The sequence below is a fragment of the Heloderma suspectum genome, chromosome 3, assembly GCF_057233095.1.
Source record: "Heloderma suspectum isolate Gila_16-S chromosome 3, 16-S_ref, whole genome shotgun sequence".
Classification (NCBI taxonomy): domain Eukaryota; kingdom Metazoa; phylum Chordata; class Lepidosauria; order Squamata; family Helodermatidae; genus Heloderma; species Heloderma suspectum.
The window spans coordinates 249,418,607-249,440,311 of NC_139460.1; the positions used below are offsets into that span (position 1 = coordinate 249,418,607).

A 21,705-nucleotide genomic window follows, 5' to 3' on the forward strand; every position below is an offset into this window, starting at 1 on the left:
GCAACGAGGCCCAGGATTGGTAATAACAAGTGCAATCCTATTGCCATCCAATAGACAGAGGGTTCTGAGACTGGAGCCCTCTGCCTAACCTACTGCCTGCCAGCAGGAACTAGGTAAGGTGGGAGAAAGACGGAGGCACAAATTGTACATTTTCAGCTAGAAAATGTCTTTACATTGTTGGCTAGATGAGCCTCTTGGCTCATCTAGCTTGCATACCTTGTTGTGGGCAGGATGGGCGATCCTTCAGATCCTGGCCTCTCCCCCTCCCTCCCTTTTCCTTCTTCCTGAGCTCTTCTGACATTGCTGATGTGACTTGGAAGAGCAGCCACCACTGTGCTTTCCACAGTGGCTGCAAAGGGGCAGGGGTGAGGGTGGGGAACAATCTGATTTTATAGCAGTGTCTATGGCCTCAGAAGATTGCAGGGAGGGCATCTACCATATCCTATGGGCCCTGGAAAACTCTCCCAGGAACCATAAGATTGCTTTGTAAGTTGACTGAGTTTAGTTCTCAGAGGGATGGGGTTTCCTTTGCTCCTCTTTCCTTTGCTACAAGTAGAAGTTAAGGTCACAGTGCATCTTCCAGGCTTACGCTGTTTGCACAGTGCTGTATTTAAAGAACAACTATGCTTGGTTTAATTTTTATTGGGTTTACTGAGATGCCATTTCATTATCATTACATACCATGTCTTGAAGTGTATTATTTACAGATCTGTAAGAAGCTAAAAAACTAAGCAGAAAGATGAAAGGGATGTGTCACAGGTGGAAGTTAAGTTAATGCTTCCACAGTTGGCAGTGGATTAATTGTGCAGCTGAAAAAGAATCAATTAGCAGCTAAACGATGCAAATAATTTCATTTTCTTTGGCATTGACAACACTGAACTTGCTTCATTGCTTGTGTTTAATATTAATATTAGTGTTTTTTTTCTTTTTCTCTTAGTTATTCAAAACAAATGACAGCTTAAAAAAAAGTTGATTCTTTTTGTTCTCCTTGTGTTCCAGATAGCCTATAAATCTGATTACACACATGATGATGTTGACTACAATTACCCAGCTACCCTCACTCCTTCATATCAAACAACAAGGAAGCTGGTCCCTTTGAAAGATGTAAATAGCTTTCTGAATTCTCAGCCTATTGCTTGCATGGGTCACCATCCCCTGTAGGAGGGAGTATGATTCATGGCCTGTATAAGGCAGTAACTTAATTGTGGTGACAGACATAGCCAGTGACAACAGAGCTCCAAAATGGGAAAGAAATGTTTTCCAGCTGGTAGGCTCATGAATTCTCAAGGAACTGGAAATGAGTTGTAGAACTTGCTGTATTTAGATGTGCTGGTGTCGGTTCCATTCTCTTTAGTTGTAATCCAGATATAATTACGGCAATTATTATGTAAGGCTGTATCTACACTACAAAATGTATATTGGTTTATACAAATGTAATTAACATTGCTTCCACCAAAGGGCATGTATTCGTCACATTTTGATCCTGCCTTTCTCCCATAATGGAAGTCAAGGCAGCATACATAAGGTTCCCAGTTCGTCTCACATGCAGGCATTGACCAAAGTCAGACCTGTTTAATATCAGAAATATTGCTGTATCGTAGGATGTGCTTCCAGATCATGCCCTGTGATTGGAATCTTGGCAACTGTATTTTGGTCAGAGTGCTGAGAATTCTCTACTAAAACTCCGTAGTCCCTCTCACAGAACTACAGTTCCCAAGTTTTCCTGAAGAGAGGGGATTGTTGTGGTGTAGATGTGCCCTTAGTGTCAATCCTGTTCTGACTAGAATAATGCAGACATCACACAAATATCTTAGCATAATGGCCTGCAGGCTAGAAAGGCAAACAATCCAAAGCCTATTATCTTGTCCTGTGTGAAATTCATCTTCATGCAAAGGTTGCAAATTAGCACTTGATGCATAATTTAGGAATATGCAGGTATGTTTTCCAGCTGCATACTTTGGTGTATGCCAGAGCAGATCCTCTGTTGTATGTGTTTCCTAGTCAGGTGTAACATGAGAAGATATGAAGTAACCAGAAAAGGGGTCAGGGGCTATTTTGCAGTGGCTATGACCTATTTAGAAAAAAAAATCTGGAGTTTCACTAGAAAACTAGAAAACCAGCAGCCCTAGATCATCTACTGAAGTGAGAAATTGATAGCAGAATGGGCACAGGAAATTAATTGTTTCAATTATTTTGATCACTTAAGCCATGTTAGATAAGATATACATTTTCCCCAGATTCCATAGCTTCAAATACCATTCGGCTGCCACAGTCCCTTTCCCTCAAAACAAAACAAATGAGCTACTTTTAAGTGGTGCACAATTTGCAATTTAGTAAGGAGGTAATTAACTAGGGTGAATATTAATTAAGGCCTGCAGAGAATAATAAATGTATCTTGTAAAGTGACATGGAGGAATAGGTTTAAAGCGAAACCTCACAATGACATTTTATCTTGCATAATGTGGATTTAATATACTGCTTTGTATAGGTTATATTGTTGCTCTTGCCTTCATACATTAGCAAGTTAGTGAGCTCTGACCTTATCAGTCACTGACTCTGAAATATATTTTTCCTTATTAAGATTTTTCACTACACTCTGTGTACATAACTTTTTCTATTTAATTATTATTCTTTATATTTCTTACATTTAAACCATAATTTGAGATACTCTCCCCATTAAAAACTCTTGCAGGTAAAAACGAGCAAAAGACGGAAGGAAAGATGGATGGTGTGACTCTTGTACAGATACCTGACAAATTAAATTGCTTCATAGGAAAAAGCCATGTGATTTCTACTTTTATTTAACTGCTATGAATGTTCTAGACAACGATATATTTGCTAGACTTAACAGCTGCATCTCCAAGCCTTACAAAACCTTTTGTGGTGGTTGTGATGTGTATCTCTGTGTGTTTGTTTTTAATTTAGGTGAACTATAAGCAAAATATAGACAAGCTGAAATACAGCTCTGTTACCTGCACACCTCAGATGATCCAAGCAAAAATTAATGCAGAGCAGCTTAGTGATGTAAGTCCTATTACCATTGTTTAAATTGTCACACAACAGCATGAGAACTATTACAGAGGTAAACAGATGTCTTGCACTTGTGAGCAATGGTTTGTAAGTGTAAGAGCCTCATCAGGGGTCAACCTTTGGTGGGGGGGCTGTCAGTGCCCAGATCTGCTCTTCCCTGTTGACAGGAACAAGAAAGAGCAGCACCTTCTGATCTCCTTGTACTCTCCTTCTGGGTAGTTGTGTGGACTGGGTCCAGAGAGTCAGGGCCAGTGAATGGGCAGCAGTGACAGTGCCAAAGAAGGAAACATCTGTTCCCCTTCAATCTCTGAGCCCAGTTTAGTTTAAGTCCAATTTAAGAGCAAGATAAGGGCAGGATTTCTTTTCTTCATTTTCTCAATGTGAATAGAAACTCAGGTTGTAAGGATATAGCTGAACATGATTTGTTTAACTATAACAGAAATAGAGTATTGGAAAATCCATAGACTCTGGGTCAAATCTGGAGTGGCACAAATCCAGTACTTCAGAGAACTGCCTAACTGGTTACTCCTGCCAGACGTTTACTTCTTCTTGTCGTTGACTGTTGTTGATAAATAATACAGTATGCATCAGTCATGTCACTTTGAATGTTGTTAGGTTAATGTTGGCATAGAGCACTAGTTCTCAAAGAGGTGGTAGATCTAAGTCTGGACTGTACCACTTGAGACTGCAGCCAAAAGACTTGAATAATTGAACATTCCTCGGTGCTAAAAATAATCACTACACACAGAAAACCAACATGTCAGGTAGAAGGCCAGGCTCAAATCATTCTTCCCTCCCCTGTGGAAGAAGGGTTTTTTTTTCTGGGGTGGGGAATGGAAGTGCATCCTGTCATGTAAGCTCTGATGGTAAACTCCTAACTGCAGTCTGAAGTGGTACAGCCTAGACACAGGATCACCACCTCAGTGAGAGCAATGGTCATGTGATTTATTTAGGCTGGGTCTAATTCAGAAAACGTTACTTGTGCCTATGTGTCAACAAAACTAGTGTGACTAGAGCAAACAATTAATGGCTTAAATGACATTGATTCCAATGGAACTTAACCTGCCAAACTACCTCTGGAAACTCACAGTATTAATATACTTTATACTATCCTGATCTCTGCTTTCCAGACTGACTGATATTGCATTCTGTTATTTCTTTATAAATACAATATGATATATTGTTTGCCAGCTGAATATTAAATTATATTTTGCATTTATATATTTCACATTTGTTAATGGCAGTTAACATTCTGCGGAGACACTGTAGGGGTCGCCAGCACCTCCTTCAGAATTAAAATGGCATCTCAGAATACTGTTGTGGCTTCAAATTAAAGTGTTCAACAATTAACAACTCTCTTATATTTAAATACCATTATACTTGACATATTGAAAATGTTTTTGATTATCCTGCAGCTGAACTACCGAGCCCAGTATGAGAAAACCAAAACACATTATACTTTGCCTCAGGATGTACCACAGCTGGTCAAGGCCAAAGCCAATGCAGACTTATACAGTGAGGTAAGGAAAATAACATACAAATCCACATTTGTGTATTATAGGCAATGGGCCTATACAGACTTATGTGGGAGAAAGGTCCATTGAACAAGTGGGACTTGCTTCCGAGTAAACATTCATAGGCTTGTTTTGATAGTGAAGTGTGAACAATAATGAACATGGTAAGTAGAAGTCCTATAGAAAGCATTAGATATTTCCATTGTGACTTTGCTACAACACTGCTTTTGGTGTAGCTTCAATGCATGCCACAGATTTCTATAGGTTTTCAGTCAGATTAATGGTAGCAAACATGTTCTGCATCAAAAATTATATTGGAAATCATTCCCAACCCACTCAAAGGAAATACTTTGAGTTGTTTTAACTTGTGACCCAGAATAAGACAGATGAAATTGCTTTAGCCCTGAGGAGAATTACTGGATGAAATACAACCTTCATTTAATAAATTGCTACTTTCAAATATCAGCTTGATGCCTGCCTCTCCCTATGTATTCCCTAAGATAAGCATCAAACCTTTTATTGATTTTGTTCCCTACATTTTGTGAAGCATTAGAAAGTGCTCTGAGTTGGGAAGAGTTCTGTCTTTAAATCCTTAGAATCTTGTTGTTGTAGATGCCTTAGAAGTCACTTCCATTTCTATAATTCTTTTGATCTATGGTTGTAATAGGATAACATACCCAAATATGAAAGTTTTTATTAGAATTATACGTCACACATAGTACACTTGTTGACTTTATAGTTTGCTGAGAAATTCTTCTTGCCTATCTTTATTCACATTAGTGACATATTACTTTATTCCCCCCCTAGATTAAGTACAAAGAAAGATGGCAGAAAAGCAAAGGCCGCAGCTTTGAGATGACATTGGATTCCATGTCTTTGCTTGCTGCCAGAGCTTCAGGGGATCTTGCCAGTGATGTAAGTTATATGTATTTAACTAGGACACATTACTAAGTGAAGTCAACAATAATAGAGAAATGAAAACATGTTGCCTTGGGGTATTAAGTCACAGATTTCATTTTAAATTAATATATCATGAAGTGTGATAAACTATAGGAGAAATGTTCTAGTTTTTTCTATTTAATGGATGAAAACCAAAGTTAAGGTACAAAAATATGCACAATTAAAATAGCTGAATGTTAGAAAGTGCAGATATAAGAAACATTGTATCTAAAACATATATGTCACAAAATACAAGGTAAAAACTGAATTGTAAAAACTAAAAACTGAGATGTTAAAATGTTATAATAATATAAAATAACAGATTTGACTATATGTAAACCTTTAAAAACTAGAAATGGGCCAAACATATTTCAACTTTTTGTCTTTGTCAGTGGCCTATACAAAACACTATAGCCTGAGCTTTAATTAAAAATTATTTCAATGGAGGGATGACTGTGTCCATCCATATACCTTTGGCCGATGTTCATTTTAGGTATACTGTTACTTGATGAATATAGTTGCCAAAATAGATTTAACAAAGTCTAAACAGTGTAGACCGAAAATAAAAACATCCTTCTCCATTTCAAGGCCATGGAGTTTCAAGGCCATGTGTGTAGTACAATAGTTATTTTGAGCTTTTTGACATTGTTCAAAATGTGGACTCTTGAGCAGAAAACCTGGAAGAATTATATAAGTAGTTGGCTCTCAGCTTTTGTCAGTACAGATTTAAGCAGAAGCGATTCTTGTACAAGAAAAAAGAACATTTTTATGGAGAAAGAAAAAATCTAGTTAACTTAGGGCATGCTTAGACAGAAAAAGTCCTACAATTCCCAGCATGCCCCAGCTAGCATGGAGAGATGCTGGGAGTTGTAGGACTTTTTTCTGACTAAATATTCATGGGTTTGCGCTCTAAGAATGTTGTATCTATGAAATCATTCAGCCCTGCTCAAAAATAATGAGACGTTTGGAGAGCAATCGTATAGCCCGTAAACAGCATCTGATGGGCCATAGGATGCAGTGGATCTCCCTCTCCAAGGCCAGAGATAGAGCTGTGACCTTGGAGGAGGCGATCCGCCTGTGACTCTCCCCTTTCAAGCCCCTCCTGTCTGCCATGGGATGCTTTGCAGAGGCACCCTCTCCTGAGATCAGAATTCCAAACTCAGGAAGGAGAAATGGGTGTTTTGGGGGTGAGTCAGTGGGTGGGGAGGGAAGAGGCCATGGATCCAATGGCTTCTCATTCCTCAGCTCTGCCCCCAGCAGAGAAGAAGAGTTAGACAGGTTCAGAGGCCTGTGTAATGTAAACAGTGTTGTCAGAGAGGCAAAAATAGCTTCCATTGGTCCTCCCGCTCTGCAAGAGCCCAGCAGAGCTTAGGATGGATGGACATCTCTGACATTGGAGCCCTCCATCATTTGGGCTAGATACCCATAGAACTGTGCTCTTACTGTCTTGGTAACATAAAACACATTATTGAGAACTTTGAATAGGCCAAATATTAGCCATAAGGTATATATTCTCATGATCTGTGCTGTCTGTCTTTTGAATAATTATTTTGTTCTGTAAAGATTAAATACAAAGAAGAATATGAGAAAACAAAAGGCAAAGCAATGGCAAACAAAGATTCAAGACTTCTGCATTCTTTGCAAGTAGCTAAAATGAGTAGTGAGGTAAATTATTATTTTTAAAATATGTTCTTAATTGTGAAACTTCCACACTCTCATTATTCCTTTGGGATTTATAGGTCATTACATACTTATTATAATGCAAATCAGTACTTCTTCCTATCTTGTTTCCTCATTTGAGAAGAGGTTGTTGAAGGCTTAGGCCTGGTACAGAAATAATACTATCAATGTCTTAATAATGGGTATGAGATCAGGAACATGAACTGCCAGCTCCAGCTTTTTGAAGGCCCTTGGGCAAGGCACCTTAAATCATCCCCCTCCCTCAGTGAGCCTACCTTCTCCCCACCGTTGTCACCAGCTGCTATTGCTCCTCCTCCTCCTCCTCATTGCTACCACTTGCTTACTTGACAAGTAGAGAGCCAGTGAGTAAGCAGGCAGTGGCATCTACTGCTCCTCCTTCTCACCACCACCACTGTCTGAGCCAAGCAAGCTACAGTGGTGAAAAGGAGCAAGTATAGGGGCCTCTTGTTAGTGGGCTTCTACTGGAGTATGGCCCTCAGCAGGTGCCTGACCATGCCTCCGTTTGACGCTGGCCCTTGGAGCATGCTACAGGCTCATGAAGTTCCTCACTCACCCCCTTGTTTGTTTGTTACATCTGCACTATTACTAATGATAGTTTTGCCAATCATGGTTAACCTTAAGCAGGGGTTGCAAAACAGCTGGTTTAAAAACTAATGCTGGTTTAAAGACTAACCATGATTAGTACCAATGAAGATGTAATGTTGGACTGTCGTTAACACAAGGGAATGGATGGGCAATTCACATGGATGAGGGGAAGTGGAAGATGAAGAGAGTGCATGAGTTCAAAGTCTACTCCCAGTCTCCTCACATGATAGGGAGATTCGTAGTGCTCTGCACCAGGCCTTAGTTTCAAGGAAAACTGCATTGAAGCCTTTGTTTAAAATAAATTATTAAGGATCCAATTCTACGTTTACTTTCTTCAGTGTAAATCCCATTGAAATTAGTGGGATTTGTGCATAGGATTGGCTGTTTATTTATTTAATATAAAATGACCACCAAACACTTTTTCTGGGACCAAAGCAAAAAACATTTAGATGCTAAATAAATAATGCAAATAAACAGTCAATGTATGCTAAGTGAAACTTAAAAACTACAAGCCACTATGGATACCTGAAAGAAACATTCACAATACCTGCAAAAAGATTGGACTAGAACCTCAGGCTTTCAAGCCATAGCCACTATTAATCAGGCAGGCACAAGGCTGGGTGAAGACGCTGTATGTTAAAGAAGCGAGAATGTTGGAAAAACCTACCAGTTGTAGATATAGGGTTGTATCCAATATTAGATCAACTTAGAATAGACCCCTTGAAATGAATGGGACTTAAGATATTTATTTATTTATTTATTAAATTTATTAATCGCCCATCTGGCTGGTCACCCAGCCACTCTGGGCGATGTACAGCATATAATAAAACAGTTTAAAACAATAAAATTCTACAATAAAAACGTTTTCTAATATACCCTAAGCCACCCCAAATGCCTGCCTGAACAACCACGTTTTTAATGCACAACGGAAGCTCATTAAAGATAGTCATGATGAACTTTAAATCCCATTCGTTTCAATGTGTCTGCTCTAAGTAGAGCTAACATTGGATATAACCCATAGAGTAGACCAGGGGTAGGGAACATGGTACCAGCCAAGGTGCCCTAGCCCTCTGACTTTTTAAAAAAAAATTAACACATGTTGTCACCGGCACTTGGGATTGCTATGAAATAGGTTTCTGTTGATGCTGAAAACTGTGGGTTCAAATTAGTTGTTTAATGTATTGGGGCTCAGACCCCATATCTGACTCTAAATCAGTCTTTTGGGCAGTTTTTTCTCCTTTGTAATGTTTCCCATGGTAAGCATTTTGTGGTGGTGCCCACAACAGTTTCTCAAATTGCCAAATGTGCCCACAGCCCCAAAAGCTACCTCTGCCCTAGCAGTAGAGGTAGTTAATATACTACTGGTGTTTTCCTTCTGACTCATTCATATTGTGGTGAAGGCACTATGTTGATATTACCTAGATTGCGTATAAAAAAGACTCTGAGAAGAATAAAGCACATTTTCACTTACCAATGGATATGATAAACTTGGAACATGCCAGGAAGGCCCAAGCACTGGCTAGTGACCTTGACTATAGGAAGAAAATCCATGAGTATACGGTGGTTCCAGAAGACCTAAAGACACAGTGGGCAAAAAAAGCATATGGGCTGCAAAGCGAGGTAGGAACTAAAGCATTTCCTTTTTTGTTACAGACTGCTGATGATGGCAGCAGAGTCACCAGAATCTACTGATTATTATTTCTAAGTGGCTCAACTTTTTATTATTATAGGCCAAATGTTATATTGTAACCAATTCATAGGTTACATGTATAAATCCAGATGTTTTGACAGCTCAGAGTTCAATTAAATTTAATTAATTAATTTCATTTATATACTGCCCAACAGCCAAAGCTCTCTGGGCAGTTCACAAAAACCAACCTTAAACCAATATTTAAGGGATAATATTAACTTTCAGTGGAATGACATAGGGAAAAAAAGATCTATTCTTCAAACAGATCTCTAGTTCTGCCATCAGTATTTGTGGAAGAGAATTGTAGGTAGTACCAAAGGGTGCAACTTATGGACTTGCTACCCATAGTTTTATTTATTTATTTATTTATTGCATTTATACCCCGCCTTTCTCCCTCTCGCAAGGAACTCAAGGCGGCTTACATTATCCTCCTCCTCACCGTTGTATCCTCACAACAACAACCCTGTGAGATAGGTTGGGCTGAGAGTCTGTGACTGGCCCAAAGTCACCCAGTGAGCTTCCATGGCCGAGTGGGGACTAGAACCCGGATCTCCCGGCTCCCAGTCCGTTACTCTCACCACTACACTACACTGGCTCTCCAGTTGGCAAATTCACCTCAGTTTTAGTGATTTCTATGATCTGTCTATGAAATAATGGGCTTTCCTTTTTTTTCAGCTTCGGTACAAGAGAGACCTTACATGGATGAAAGGAGTTGGCTGGATAGCAGATGGAAGTCTCAATATTGAGCAAGCAAAGAAAGCAGGAGAACTTGTTAGTGAGGTCAGTGTCTTGATTTTGCTGTTTAGTATGGATCTTTATGGAAAGTGAAGAAAATACGAGAACATGGCATCATATTATGACTTGGGTTTATGGAACCCCATACATTCCTGTTGGGCCGTATTTGGCTTATGGGATAAGTTGTGCAAACATATCTAAGAAAGCTGGAAATTTGTGAGAGGGTGGGGGAAGTGAGAGATATTTATAAAAACTCCTAGTGTGAAAAGAAGGAACCGTAGCTAGTTAAGATTAATTAACATTACCAGTAGGGATGTCCATTGCTGGGAAATCCAGTTCTTTTTTCGCTCGTTGGGGTTCTGCAGTATGTATGACTAGAATTGCATCTGTGAGCCAAGCTGCGGGCTGTTCCTCAAACTTCAGGAACTTTTTTGCACATTTTAGGGGAAGATTCTGCAATTTGCACAAATTACAGCTGAATTCGTGCAAATTGCTCAGAAATGTGTGCAAATTACACAAATTTGACCATACTTTGCATAATTTGTGCAAATTCAGCCATGTTTTGTGCAAATTTGGCCATTACTTGTGCAGATTGCTCAGAAATGTGTGCAAATTGTAGAACTTTCAAAATGCGCAAAATTCCTGGAAAATCCATAAACTGGCTGTAGATCAAGTTGGGCGCCACTGTGGCAACCAAAATGAAGTCCAGGGGGTCCGAGTCTAGGAAAACTCAGCGAACCCCATCCCCCAAACAGGTTTCTCCAACATCCCTAGTTACCAGTGATTATACTCTGATGCTGTAGATCCATGGCTACTGGCACTCTGATGCTGTGACAGGAAGAAACAGCAGTGCTCAGATCTAATATTTTTCAAAGAAGCAAAGTGACATCTAGTGCTGGGGTTGCCAGATAAATACTCACTGTCAGAAATATTGTATCCAGTGATGATTGGCTGATAGAATTCTTTATTTCTCAACTGTGTGAAAGGTATATCAACTGAAAATTAACACATACCTTGGATGCTTTTATTTCTGGCATTTTGTTATTCTTCAAATAACTTCATATTGGGGTGCACACCATCTTTAAAAACAACTTGTTCCTAATATGCCTCACTCTCCTCCAGATCTTGAATGTGGAATAATAAACATCTCTTTGAATGGTTATGCACTTTAATAAAAAAGAAATAAATCTGAGCTTTCTCTTCAGCTGAGAAAGTCACAGGGTGGGAGTAGATATATTCACCTAACAGTTTAACTCTAAAATAGAGTATTTCCCTGAAGAAATGCCACATTGAGACATACATACATACTTACGAATACATACCCTGGTGTTGATTGCTGTGTTCCACTGAGGACTTGTTAGCTCAAGAGCATGAAATGAAGTACATAAAAAAGTTTGCCTCTTCTTAACCAACAGACTTTGCTATGAAAAAGCTGTGGTGTTTTTGGCAGCAACAAATTGAAGAGAAGGATTCACTCAGAAACAACTCATGCTATTAAGCTATGTTGAGCATTTCCCACAGATGTTACAAAGCAATGCAGATTTTTAACGTCTCAGGGCTGCTTTTCTTATGTTTGAATGCTTTGTGTAGAGCAGGTGCCAGGAAAATGTAGCACATCTGTCACTTTGTAGTGCGCAAACACTCAAGACAAGTCTCTGGCAAAGTTCTGGTCTCTTTCTCTGCTATTGGTGCCACTCTGATTCACACTTGCAAATTCTTAGAAATACAGGAACATGGGCTTTTGCTGGCTTTGTTTCCCCAGGTACATTTTTCAGAACATGTGTAGGCGGAAACAGCTTGAAGAACCTGGTTCACAAACCAAATAGATAAAGCTATTCATTAGGAAATTTTCATTGGTCACTTAATTAGTGAAACTGCATTATTTAAAAATGATGGGCAAAAAGTTAGAAAATGGAATGGTGATCCCATTATATCAGTCTTGCCTATCCTGGTGTCCTACCTAACCTGGTGTCCTCCAGATGTCCTCCATGATGGCTGGGAATGATGGGAGGACACCAGGTTGTGTCCTTGCAGTCGAACACATCTGGAGGACACCAGGTTGTGGAAGGCTGCATGACACATACTCAACCTCTGTTTTGTCCATGTGTGTTCTTGCCTTTATTTCTGAGTTGGGGTTGATATTTAAAGCTTGCACTGCTGTTGCCTATGCCGGTAGCAAGTGGAAGGCATAACTCCTTTCTTTTTAACCTTTGAGAAATGTGGTAACAATATCAGTATCATCTTGTTTTTACAATTTTTTTAAATCTATTTTGATTAGAAAAAGTACAGACAGAAGGCTGATGCTATAAAGTTCACAAGCGTGGCAGACAGTTCCCAGATCAAACATGCGAAGAAAAGCCAGGAACTGCAGAGCGATGTGAGTCCCTACTGTACCTCCTCTCTGCACTGATTCTTTATAATTAAAATGGGTAATTCTTGGGGACAGGCACCACCACTGAAAAAGCAATAGGATCCAGCCATGAAAATTTGCCACTGCTTTACATAGGTTTGAGGTGTACTTCTAAGATTTTTTTGAACTCTCTGTACTTCCACAGGTAGAAAACCTTTAAACCCAAAGGGTATCAAGACACGTGCTGACCAGGTTTCAGATACTATGGTGATAAAGGCCATGTACATAACTAGAGAGAAACATAGTAAATTAGATCTTTTAGAACATCTGCATGGACCTCTGCAGTTGTTATTTCCTCACTGAGGCTCTTTTGTCTATCATTAAAATTATATTGCCTGTCTTACATGGTACCTGTATTAGATGACTTCATTTTAACATCTTTTCTGTTGTTTAGATAGCCGGTTTGAGTACCATTTTTTGGGGAGTACAAATCAAACAAACAAATAAATAAATAGTACTGAGGAATTTAATAATTTTTAAAACCCTGTTTTACTCATGGTAGATCAATACTTTGCCTTGCTATCCGTGGAACACAGTACAGTACTTTCTTTTACCTAGTGTTGGAGAAAGTGGTGGAAGCGAACATGGGCCACAACCAGTTTTTAACGTTCTGAACAAGGGGTTGTATCCAATGGTGTCATTCTGCTAGCGCAAAGCTTCCACCACTTACAAAAACCCTGTTTTTATCCTTGCTCAAGTGACATCCGATACTTTGATTCTGCTTGCACAAGCCACAAGCACTGTCACAACTCATTATGGCTTCATTATGTTAGGGGTTTGGTTATGCAAGCAGAACACACAACCATGACCTGAACAATGTCAGTTCTTGTACTTTTCTGCTAGTGTCACATAATTGGCACATAATCTCAGCTTAAATGAAACTATTGGCTCGTGTGGGTTCCAGCATGATGTAAGGATATGGTCAGACATCCAGGCATTTCGCGGGTGTTTTATCACCCATGCCTTTTGGTTGTACTTTTCTTTTCCACTATCAACTATAATGTTTAGCCAGTCTAAAATAAAATTTGACTTTTGGCATTTTTAAAAACTTCACTGCCTAAACAAGCAGCCAAGTAAATAGTCACTGGATGTAAATTTCCAGGAAGAAGGTTCTATCCCTGAGATGTTCTCAAGAACTCTCCTTCAGAGAGTTCTCACCTGTAAGGTGGCCTTAAAAAAAAATAAAAAATAAAAAATAAAAATCATTTTAAATAAATAAATAAATCTTTTGAAAGTCTTAAGTATTTCTTGTTGTTACAAATAATCTATGCCTAGTGCTGATACTATTTGGTCTTCCTTTGTGTACAGGTTGCATACAGATCAGGAAAAGATGATTTCCTTCATAATTACACGATCAGCAAAGATGAGCCACTCTTCATACAGGCCAGAATAAATGCAGCAAATATTAGTGGGGTATGGATGGATGTGAATACCATGCTTTCATGCTGTTGAAATAATGATTCTCTAGTTGATGCTTTCAGCAAAAATACCGTAAGGTCACATCTACACTACAAACATATTTGTTTTTTTTCAATAGCTCAACTACCTCTGCTTTCACCAAAGAATCCTGGCCATTATAGTTTAGTAAGGTTGCTGAGAATGCTGTTAGAGAACTCTAGCCCCTGCCAGATAACTACAGTTCCTAGGATTCCTTCAGGAGAGGGAATGGCTATTGGACTGGTTTAAGTCTGTGTTGTACTGTAGGTATGCCCTTAAACTACTGTTTCTGTCTCTTAATTCTCTTCAGTAAGCTGAGACGGTCTCTTTGGGCTAATCCTATAGAACAGCTTTCCCTAACCTTGGTCCCTTCAGATGTTTTTGGGTACATCTTTCATTTCACCAGCCAGCATCACCAATGGTCAGGGATGATGGGAGTTGCAGTCCAAGCATCTGAAGGGACCCTGGCTCGGGGAAGGCTGCTGAAGAATCTATGAGTCACAATGATACTTGAATAATGACTTGAAAATGAATATGGTAATACTGGTATACTGAATAAGAACTCCTAAATTTGTGCAGTAGGCAACAAGTAGGGTTGGCAAAGAATTTCTCCACGAATCTTTGGGAGGCTGAGTGCCGATGCATTCGGCCCCCCGAAAGTGTTGGGGAAATTCTCCGCCGGCCCCCCGCCCCCCCCGGAATAGGACTTACCTTTGGCGAATGTCCCTCTCGGCGGCAGGTCCCTGCGGCGTTTCGGCGGCGTTTCAGCGGGGGCGGGGGCCGGTTTCCCGACCGGCTGCCGCCACCGCCGCCATTGCAAAAAAAAAAGTAAAGTAAAAAAAACACACACACACCCGTGATAGGCTACGTAACGATTTACGTAGCCTATCACGGCTAGATTTCCAAAGTCAGCCGTGATAGGCTACATAAATCGTCACGTAGCCTATCATGGGTGACTTTGAAAAAAAAAAGCGCTATTTGCGTTGCCCTTATTTTCGCCATAGTCTACGTAAATCTTTACGTAGACTAGACATGCCAAAATAAGGAACGCAAATGGCGGTCCCCATGGGAGCCGCCATTTGCGTACGCGCTTTTTTTTTTTTTCCAAAGTTACCCGTGATAGGCTTAGGGGTGGACGAAAGTCCCTTACCTGTCCTCGAAGATTTCCCGTGGTGGGGGGGAGGCGCTTCGTTGCTCCCCCCGTGAAGTTCAGGCCGGGGGGGAGGCTTCCCGCCTCACCCGGCCGAAATTCAGGCCGGGGGGGACGCTTCCCACCTCGCCTGGCCGAAATTCAGGCCGGGGAGGAGGCGCCTCGCCTCGCCCGGCCGCGAACTAAACAGTTAAAAAAAAAAACAACACGCCCCCGTGATAGGCTACGTGACGATTAACGTAGCCTATCACGGCTAGATCTGCAAAGTCAGCCGTGATAGGCTACGTAAATCGCCACGTAGCCTATCACAGGTGACTTTAAAAAAAAAAAAAGCACGTACGCAAATGGCGGCCCCCATAGGGAGCCGCCATTCGCGTTCCTTATTTGGTCGCTGTAGTCTACGTAAATGTTTACGCAGACTACGGCGAAAGTAAGGGCAACGCAAATAGCGTTGCCCTTATTTTCGCCGTAGTCTATGTAAACATTTACGTCGGCTACAGCGACCAAATAAGGAATGGGAATGGCGGCTCCCTATGGGGGCCGCCATTATCCGTACGCGCTTTTTTTTTTTTTTTAAAGTCACCCGTGATAGGCTAAGTGACGATTTACGTAGCCTATAATGGCTGACTTTGCAAATCTAGCCATGATAGGCTACGTTAATCGTCACGTAGCCTATCACGGGGGAGTTTTTTTCTTTTTTCTTTTATTGCAATGGCGGCGGTGGCAGCCGGTTGAAAGATCGGCTGCCGCCCCCGCCCCGGACGAACACCCGCCGAACCGCCAGCTGGACCCGCCGCCGGGAGGGACATTTGGCAAAGGTAAGTCCCATCCCGGGGTTGTGGGGGGCGGGGGGGGGCGGAGAATTTCTCCCCGAAACTTGTTCGGGGGGCCGAACACGTTGGCGCTTGGCCCCCCGAAGTTTCGGGGAGAAATTCTCCGCCATCCCTAGATAGGCTACATGATGATTTACATAACCTATCATGGCTGACTTTGGAAATCTAGCCGTGATAGGCTACATAAATCGTTACGTAGCCTATCACGGGTGTGTGTGTTTGTTTGTTTGTTTTACTTCTTTTTTCGCGGCCGGGTAGACGGGGCGCTCCTACCCAGCCTGAATTTCGCCGGCGAGGGATGGGGCACCTTCCCCCCGGCCTGAATTTCGGCCGGGCGACGCGGGGCGCCTCCCCCCCTCTCCTGAATTTCGGGGGGAGAAGCGAAGCGCCTCCCCCCCACCGCGAAGCAAGCTGTGGGACCAGGTAAGTCCCTTTTGTCCATCCCTAGCAACAAGCAGATTGGAATTAGGATTGGTTCTTGCAATATGCTTAAATAAGTTAACTCCTGAAACAATAGGAATCCGATCTTATTAGGATCTTTCGGATGCTAGCGTTAAAGGTAATTGTGTTTTTGACATCTTTTTAGAAAATCTACAAGAGTAGTTGGGAGAAGCAGAAAGAGAAAGGATTCGAACTTCATCTTGATGCAATACCATTCCTGACAGCCAAAGCAAAGAGGGACCTGGCAAGTGATGTGAGTAGTGATTCAAATAGAACACATTGTTCCTCTAGTCTATTGAGTTGTTCTTTGCCCTTAGGAGACAGCCTTAGTATTTATTTTCCATGTTTCTTAGGGTCAAAGTATACATGATGTTTTCCACATGGTTTGGTCCAATATGCATGGTATTTTTAATCTAAATTGTGCCAGCATGGGTGGGCTGCTGGCTTGGGACTGTAGCGTGAGATGCTTTAACACTTTGCTCCCCCCATGGTCCTGATTGGGATCCCCCGCCCCGCTATTTCCAATGGGAGGCAAGCTCCCATTGGCACTAATAGGACCTTTCCTCCAATTGTGAATAGTAGATCTGTTGTGGGGATTCTGCTCAGGATCTAGCAGGGAAAAGATTTAAAGCCACTTTCCCTGTGCTGTGGTCCTGATCTGTCTTTCCCTACTGTTCCCTTATTTTTCAGCAAAATCACAAGGAAACAAACATAGAGCGCCAAATTAAAGATTCTCCTAACCACACATAATGGAGTTATGTGTGTTTATATTCCCTACTGTCCTGCAAGTGAACATGGTGCTGATTTGAATTGCGAGCGACTGTGGCGCTTCAGGAGAGGGGGATTAAGCTTTGCCCTATCTTCTTTCATCCAGAAATTCCACTCCCCACCCCCAAAGGCAGTGATTTCAGGAAGAAAATGGGTGGAGGGGAAGCTTAAATCATCATCTCCTGAAGCGTCCTGGTCCTGATTGAATTTTTTTGTTGTACCTATGCTTTGGTGGGTTACTAATTCAGTCGAGGTGATGGAAGGAAGTTGGAAGTTGGAACAGTCAAGTTCAATCTAGTCACTAGTTCAGTTGAGATGGCGTGAGGAAGCTAGAACTGTCACTAAAAGTGCAAACCTCTGCTTGTTTGCTCAGAAGTAAACTCCACTGTGTTCACTGAGACAGATCACACTGTGTTATTGAAATAGATTGTTTCCCTTAACCTGATTCTATTGTTAGTATGACTTTAGCCTAGCTACTTTTCTTCCCACCTACAATCTGTCCTGCCTTTTTTTTCTCCCTTTACAGATAAAATACAAAGAGAATTATGAGAAGACTAAAGGAAAGTTGATTGGGGTGAAAGGTGTGAGTGAAGACTCTCAGATGGCTCACTTGCTCCATGTTTCAAAGTTGCAGAGTGATCTGGAGTATAAAAAGGCATCTGAGGATGTAAAGAATCAATATCATGTGTCTATGGATATGATCAATCTTGTCCATGCCAAGAAAGCTCAGGATTTGGCCACTGCCAGGGGATACAAGACCATCATACACAATTACACTGCTTTGCCTACAGATATGAAGGTGGAATGGGCCAAATGGGCCTATGGCTTGCAGAGCGATGTAAGTTCCACATTGTATAAACGTGTATTTAACCCAGTCCCCTCTGGCAATGTCAAAGGAATTTCCACAGATGTGGAGTTTCTAAAAGTCAAGTTCCGTGTTTAGGATCAGCAAGAAGGATGCACTTTGCATTTGCTCTCTCTGGAGTACCTGTATCAGCAAAGATGCCCCATGTGGTCCTGGTCCTGTATTTCCTTATGAAGCATCTGAGCCTTACTATATTGATAAATGAAGCCCCCTGTGAATTGGGGCTTCACACCTGTTGGTTGCTTACAACAGTAGCTTGCAAGGTGGTTTAATCTAGCCTTCCTGAACCTGATGCTCACCCACCCGCCCTGATTTGTTGGACTGCAACACAGTAAGGCTCAAATGCTTCATAAGAACATAAGAGCCATGCTGGATCAGACCACAGGTCCATCTAGTCCAGCATTCTGTTCACACAGTGGCCAACAAGATGCTCACAGGAAACCCATAAGCAGGACACAAGTGCAACATCCTCCTCCTGCCCATGTTCCCCAGCAAGTGGTCTACATAGGCACACTGTGTCAGATCCTGGATGTAGCATATAACAGGATTCGTAGGTACTGATAGCCCTATCCTCCATGAATTTGTCCAATCTCCTTTTAAAGCCATCCAAACTGGTGGCCATCACTACATCCTGTGGTAGCAAATTCCATAGTTTAATTCTGCGCTGTGTGAAGAAGTACTTCCTTTTATCGGTCCTGGATCTCCCACCAATCACCTTCATGGGATGAAGGTAATACGAGACCAGTGGATCATCTTTGCTGGGCCCAGGCGCTCCTGGTCCTTCCCATCTGGTTTTGGGCCTGAAAGACTAAGGAAAAGTGTGAATGCGTGGAGAGTAAGTTGTAAGCAAGCACAATACACTAGAAGTTGCGCCACTCACTGGCTCTTTTTAATGTCCAGCTCTACCCTGAGGCTGCCATTCTATTTGCATTTACCTGGGAGTAAGCCTAACTGAACACAGTGATTCTTACTTCCAAGTAATAGGACTGGGCAGAAAGTGTGCCCCAAACATTCCTGCACTGTTTTTAGTGCTCAATTAATTAGAAGCCACTTAGCAAGCTATAACAGAGAATTTTAAAAAGAACCTTTAAAATGTATTTTCTTTTAAATGTTATAGCAGAAATTGTTTGCTGTTAGCGATATCATCATCTTTTTCCTTAGTCTCCCCCCACCCCTTCTTTCTCATTTCTGCTCACAGCTGAAAGGAAGTGGATAAAACAAAAGGAGGCATTAATTTGACTCAGCTGGTGTTCTGATGTGTGAATTCTTTAGGTGGCATTTTTAATGTGTGAGCAGCAACAATGGTGCATTTTCTTCTCCTTTTGTCAGAACCGATACAGAGCAGATTTGAACTGGATGAAAGGAGTTGGATGGATCGCCACTGGGTCATTAAATGTGAAGCAGGCTAAGAAAGCAGGAGAACTCATTAGCGAGGTGAGATTTCATGACAGCACGTAACAAAACTTGCTGCATAATGTGCGTAAAATGGCTGTATAAAATTAAAATAATTTTCACTCAAGGGGGAAAGAAAAAGGCATCCCACATGAAAGCTCTCAAAACCAGGAATAGGACTCATAATTAGAGGGAAGCCAGATACCAAACACAAAACAGTGGGAGTCCATATAGCCTTTGCAAAAACAAAGTAGGTGACAAATGATATCATGAATAATAATGACAATCAAACAATGCTCAATTGCTACCCCACTAGCTTGCGTTGTTTTTTTTTAATGAAGTGAATCAAGATAAAGCCATAGAAGGTGTATTTATGCCACTAAGAACCTTCGTTTAGTCTTACAGAAGCTCTCCCTCTCGCTTGCACTCTTCAGCCAAGAGCTACAATGCAGATTCTGAACACTATTAAAGTGCATCGTCCAGAATGAAAATATCTGGGATTCTGAAGTTTCCATCCCTGACAATTATGTTAATCTTCTCTCGTTCAGGGGCTTTTCTGTACACTTTTCTGTACACTCAGTAGATTTAAAAAACTCATCTAGAAAAGCCCTCCAGTGGGCCTAAAGAAATGACTGTATGTATGACAGGACCCAATGCCTCTATCATGCTATTGAGATTCAATTCTTGTAAAATATTATTTCTCTATGGCTTCAGTTTCTGATTCATCTGATGGGGTTGCAGCATATCATCCGAACCCAGCCACCATGGGTTATTTCAGGGTTAAACAATACTCACATAACCCTACTGCAAATCAAGGGTCATGCAAGGGTTATTTAACCCACAAAAAACCCATGGTGGCCAGGTTTGAATGACATGCTGCAAACCCATCAGAATGGCAGCCACACATGCCCGGCTTCCACAGTGGCTTATCTTGGGTTAAATAACCCACAATGAGCCTAGAATGTCATGCGAACAAGGTCAGTGTAGTTCAGTTCCACTGTCGATCATGCACAACAAAACAAAACAAAAAGCATGATAAAGGGTATTGATCCAGTTTCCATAAGATAATAGGTGCACAACCTTGGGGGCAAGGGACTCCCATAAACAATGGCAAGAAAATCTATCTGCAGTACCCACTGTAATGATTTCCAGAGGGGTAGCTATGTTAGTCTGTTGCAGAAAAAAACAAGAAAGAAACTTGTAGCACCTTAAAGACTTGCAAATTTATTCTAGTATAAGTTTTCATGGATGCTGTCCACTTCATCAAATGCATAAAGTGTTAACCTCAAATTGGCTGATTTACTTACACACGCTGGGGTGGGACAGGCAGAATGCAAACCATGTGGTCAGAGGAAACTGAAATGCAAAAAAGTACAAAAAGTAATAATTACTTTAACAGTTGCCATTCACAAAGTGTTGTTGGGTAAAAGACAGACAGAATTACAACACTGTCTAAAATAACATATGCAGTGCGGCTTAAAAAAATCTTTGTCAAAAGTCCCCATCTCCCCCGTCCCCTTGCATGTGTATATAAATCTGCCAGTTTGAGGTGCATCTGATGAAGTGAGCAGTGTGTACGAAAGCTTACACCAGAATAAGAGAGCAATCCTATGGCCTCTAGACACTGTCTAGTGGGCCATAGGATATGCTCATTTCTGGGAACAGACCTCGGAGCCCGCGCTCCAAGGTCAGTTCCCAGAAAACTGACTGTCCCTCTTTTCCTCGTTACCTCCAAGGCAGCGCAGAGAAACCCCATCCTCCGCCCTTGCAAGAGGAGCGCGGAGTGACTGAAAAGGAGCAGGGCTGGGGGGCGTTCCAGGGCAGGGAGAGCAGAACTGTGCATATGGCACATCCAGTGTGTCATTCAGCAAATTCATCTCCGAAAACGGCTGTCTAGCGAAAAATGGCAAGGCAGGAGAGGTGTGGAGGGAACAATCCCCCGTGCCTCTCCTGCCTTGCTTTGGATAGGCGAGTGCCTCCAAGGTTAGGATTGCGCCCTATCTGGTTAGGATTGTGCCTAAATGTGTTACTATTTAAGGTGCCACAAGACTCTTTGTTGAGATACTCATATGACTGTACCTCAGTATCTATTGTGGAGGCTTCCATGTTCAGGAGTTAAAAGAAAACATAAAATTTCAAATAGTATATGAAGACATTGCTGTTTTACCTACTGTAGTTGAGTGCTTTCATTTTGCTTCAAGAACCTATTAATGCA

At 41.4% G+C, this 21,705-nt stretch overlaps 1 protein-coding gene across 2 annotated transcripts in view; it reads left to right on the forward strand.

The window, feature by feature from the left end:
* The window catches only part of NRAP (nebulin related anchoring protein), an 89,523-nt gene that overhangs the window by 22,239 nt on the left and 45,579 nt on the right, over positions 1-21,705 (forward strand). For both annotated transcript variants that reach the window (XM_084846178.1, XM_084846179.1), the window contains exons 14-25: positions 1,000-1,104; positions 2,926-3,024; positions 4,446-4,550; positions 5,352-5,459; positions 7,047-7,148; positions 9,192-9,389; positions 10,135-10,239; positions 12,473-12,571; positions 13,913-14,017; positions 16,611-16,718; positions 17,760-18,071; positions 19,428-19,532. In XM_084846178.1, coding sequence (XP_084702304.1) covers positions 1,000-1,104; positions 2,926-3,024; positions 4,446-4,550; positions 5,352-5,459; positions 7,047-7,148; positions 9,192-9,389; positions 10,135-10,239; positions 12,473-12,571; positions 13,913-14,017; positions 16,611-16,718; positions 17,760-18,071; positions 19,428-19,532 — 1,551 coding nt within the window. The remainder of the gene's footprint in view (positions 1-999; positions 1,105-2,925; positions 3,025-4,445; positions 4,551-5,351; positions 5,460-7,046; positions 7,149-9,191; positions 9,390-10,134; positions 10,240-12,472; positions 12,572-13,912; positions 14,018-16,610; positions 16,719-17,759; positions 18,072-19,427; positions 19,533-21,705) is intronic.